At 50.5% G+C, this 4,217-nt stretch overlaps 1 protein-coding gene across 1 annotated transcript; it reads right to left on the reverse strand.

The window, feature by feature from the left end:
* Window positions 1-2,076: 2,076 nt before the first annotated feature.
* Window positions 2,077-3,256, reverse strand: EMH_0065200 (uncharacterized protein; the record flags this gene model as incomplete). Its single annotated transcript, XM_013498346.1, has 3 exons — window positions 2,077-2,601; window positions 2,716-2,827; window positions 2,976-3,256. 3 exons carry the CDS (start codon window positions 3,254-3,256, stop codon window positions 2,077-2,079), a joined length of 918 nt encoding a protein of 305 aa, XP_013353800.1.
* Between the last annotated feature and the right edge of the window lie 961 nt (window positions 3,257-4,217).

The raw sequence follows: 4,217 nt of genomic DNA on the forward strand, positions 1-4,217 counted from the left end.
TTCAGATTCTCATCGGTAGTGGAAAAATGTATGTTAGGGAGCAATCGCCGGTGAAAACGAACGATAGATTGAGGAAGTCACTTGTAGCCGCAGTAGCCGGTGAGCGGCGGACCCACTGAATGCATTCATGGTCAATGTATGCCTCCTATTCCATTGCACCGAAAATTGATGCTTCATGCACAATGCTTCTGCTAATGGGGATATGCATCAAAGCAGAATTGCTGATGTATTGCTTGAGTCTGTCCGCGAGAATCGTTTCCCGCATCGACTTCTGAGGGGCCAGCGAACACGCGCAGCAACTGCGTGGAGCTTAGGAGAAACACAAACACAGAAATAGTAGATGTAAATGAAAATTCAAGTGCTATTCTCTGCCTCTATGTTTTCTACCTGTAGTCTGTAGCCGTGTATGTTCACAAACGCTGTCGCCCCACCTTGGGCGTTGCAAACTCTCGACTCCGCAACCTCCGTCTACACCGTATTCCTGTTGTGCTATCGAGTGCACGAAGTGCTACGCCAGTCAGTCAGTTGACGAGAAAGTATTCAAGATGAGTCTTACTGACGTGTTAGTTGCCAAGATGAGCTTTGGCATATTTCGTGAAAACTTTGGGACCTATGAAAGTGTTCCGCAGCAANGTTAGTTGCCAAGATGAGCTTTGGCATATTTCGTGAAAACTTTGGGACCTATGAAAGTGTTCCGCAGCAAGTGGGGGAGCAGAAGAGAATCAAAATTCAATTCATTGGTACTAAATAAGTGCCAAGATGAATTTGTACACTGCAAGAGGAAGATTTTGATGGGAGTGCACGATATGCATGCCTGCAGGAGTTAGCAATAGCAACACACACGGGTGCGACAGGTGGAAGTAGACGGCCCCAGACAACAACTATCTTCGTGAGCTGCAAGAGTCAAAATGCTTTAAATCAACGCTCTCAAGCGCACCAGATATCCATATCAACATCTAGGCCCCCTGGGAACAGAGGCACAAGGGCTTGGGGCTGGCGGTGGAAGGAGGTGGCCGGTCGTGAGCTGCGACACGCATTGCCGTAACGCCTGCTGGAAGGTACCCCCTGAAGCAATCATGCCTATGCTTCCATCTGATGTATGGACTAGTCCAGTAGACGATTGCTAAGCATTTTCTCTGGCCCCAGTATCCCGGACTCAAGCCGAAGTACACGTACCACCTCAGAAACGATACTACAGTGGCAGTGGAGCATGGTGCCTGGTATCCTCTTCTAATGTCTGCAGCTTCCGTCTACCGCTGGGCAGAGCAGCGGCAAGCACGCACTTGATATTGGAAACGCCAAACCTATTCAGGGACGGGAACCCTGCGCATCTAAACATTCGANAAGCACGCACTTGATATTGGAAACGCCAAACCTATTCAGGGACGGGAACCCTGCGCATCTAAACATTCGAAATGACGTTAAACTGACAATGCCTTTTTAGGCTAAAACGGTGTCGAAAGTGTTAAGCCCTAGGCGGCCCGAATTAGTGTTTCCTAGAAAAAATCTCGGCAATGGGTTGCCAATCAAGGAACCATCACCCTTATTGTTCGATGCAGTGGCTGAGTTTGCACCGTGGGTACTGTTGTCATTAGCAAGAAAGCTCAGAAGTAGTTTCACCACTACTGAACCATATTTGTGGTCACCGCTCCCTTTTCGTCCGGAGACACCTTAGGTGTCTCCCAGCACGGACTGGCCTGGAGGCAACATCTGTATGAACCAAAGCAGGCAAATGCTTGTGTTCGTCTAGAACTGCGTGGGTAATCCAAATAACTCCCGCGTTCTGCCTGCCGGCGGGCTCAAATGACAGCAAACCATTTACAGCTTGTGGGTAAGAAGCCATTCCAAAAAAAAGACTGGAAGTCGAAGGCTGACTTTACAGCACCACTTGTTGCTAGGAACATCACCAACAAGTGCAGATAAACCCGATAAACAAGCATAATAGCACGCATATACAATTTCGGTTATCTTTGGTAGCATTCTACCCAGAAAACATATGGCATTCTGACAAGCTTCAGGCCGCTGCATACACAAAAACAAGTCCGTGATGAAATAGGCGACCACTTGAATGTAATGTCATGGTAGTTTTGCTTCTCGTTCATCGTCCGCTTGACTGTCAGAACTTTCACTACCACTACTAGAGTAAGTGAAATCCTTATCATCCTGTATCCAGAGCTGCCACAGCCGATGCGACATGTGGCTGTCTTTGGAGACCTGGGTAAGACCGACCCTCTTCAGCTCAATGATTTCCTTGGGTGCTGGGCGTTTTCCTTGCTTATATATTGCCAGTGCAGCACTCAATCGATTGACCAGCCTTTTCCGCATTCTTCCTACGCGAGTTCCTCCTATTTCAGAAAGGCGATAATCCGTGCGGAACAGTTGCACAAATTCAGGCCACCATTTGCCGGTATTCATCTTTTCCCCTAGGAGCTCAGCTGCGCAAACCAGGTAGTCAAATGCCATAAGCAAAGACGACAGCTTCACAAGCAAGTAGCTAGCCGTGCATCTACTACATGGCATTGCCAATCTGTGTGCTGCATAGTTTGCCAATAGCTCGGCTGCATTCATGAGTTCCTCCACTTCATGGGCGTCAAGCGAAGGCTTAGCAAACAAAGTGCGCATCTTCANGTATGAACTCGTCACGGAACGTCCTGTGAACATCGTCCGGATTCACCGCTGGCAGCCGCACAAAAGGGTGCTGACAAATGTGCCCACCCACACAGGGTGCCCGGCCTCCACTGCTGGCACCCAAAACAGCGTCTGTTCCGCCTCCCGGCTGTTGAAGCTGTTGCGCTGTTTCCATTTGAACTGACTGCAGTTCAATCTCCTGATCAGAGGACATGTAACTGAATCTACCTGTAAGTCTACTGGACCTTTGCACAGGACGTGTACTGGTGGAAGCTGCTGAAATCATTTCCAACGTAGGGACTTGCCAAAGGGTTGTCACGACCCTGCGGGGGACAGCTTCTGGAGACCTGCTCGCCAAGGAGCCATCGAGCCAGGCAGCAGAAGTCAAAGAGTGTTCACTTCCATCTGCCGTGCCAAACGAAAAAGAAACCGACGGCCTAGCATTGGGGTCTGTTTCATAAGATGCCGGCAGACGTGCTCGACCTGAGGATAGGTCCGGTTGAAGCCCTTGCACTACGTTCTGTGTTGCCGTGGCCTGTTCCCGCTTGCCTTCGTCAAAGACCACCCCAGGCTCCTCCCCCACCCATGCATCTGCGTCCAAAGCACTGACTGCTCCGCCAATTGACATTCCACTAGCGTGTGGAGAAAGTGCCCCAAGAGACGTCGACGACCCCAGGGATGACTCGCCTGACTCACTAATCCGAGGAACTTTAGATGGAGGCGAGTGAGCTTCACCTTGCAACCCTTGGGAATCAAAGGCCCGCATCCGTTCAAAAGCTGACGCAGACTCATACAGCATGGCGAAGAGCCTAGCATTTGCTTCGCTCGCCTCCTCAGTAGGTGGAGAAGCAGCTTGCCTGAGGCCAAGCTCCTCCTCCAATTCCAGGCATTGCTCTACAATACTCGACANAGGTTTCGTCGTACTGCTCCTCCGGATTTTAGTCTCCTTTGGCTGGTCCGGCACAAAGCCAACAAGGCCAAAATCGCCACAAGTGAAACTATTGACGCCACAGCTCCTACTAAAAGCTTGTCTCGACGTTGCCGTCGTCGTAGGAACTTGCGTCCATCCCTAGCCCTATTCTGGCCCGTGTTCGACGGAGAAACGGTGTCAACGCTTTCAAATGAAGTGTTTGGGGTGGAGGGTAATAAAATGGCCAACGATCCCTGCCGAGCCGCATCTACGGGAGGGTATCTTGGCGTCATTGTGGACGGGAGCTATTCGGCGCCCCCCAGGAAAAGGAATCGTTGGGGTTGCCGTAGAGTTGTTCTTTAGGGACTGAAGTTAACACGTTTCGTTTGTCTCTACCCTGCTATCCTTTGCCTCATCTGCTGCACGCCATAGCTCCCATGGTCCTGTGTGGTCTGTACGGTGTATGCCGGATTACACGACGGAAAAAACGGGAGGATGAAGATATTATCCCTGGATCTCCAGGCAGTTACTTCAAATTCTCATGGGCCGTACACGTATGGTACGAAGCAGTCCGCACAGATACTGGGAGGCAGATTAAGAAAGTCACTCACGGCCCCCCTGCCCGCGCTCGGCTGACCCACACGATACACTCACAACCAGGTATTCTTTTCACCCCATT

This window comes from Eimeria mitis, genomic scaffold, assembly GCF_000499745.2.
Source record: "Eimeria mitis Houghton genomic scaffold, Emh_scaff3357, whole genome shotgun sequence".
Classification (NCBI taxonomy): Eukaryota; Apicomplexa; class Conoidasida; order Eucoccidiorida; family Eimeriidae; genus Eimeria; species Eimeria mitis.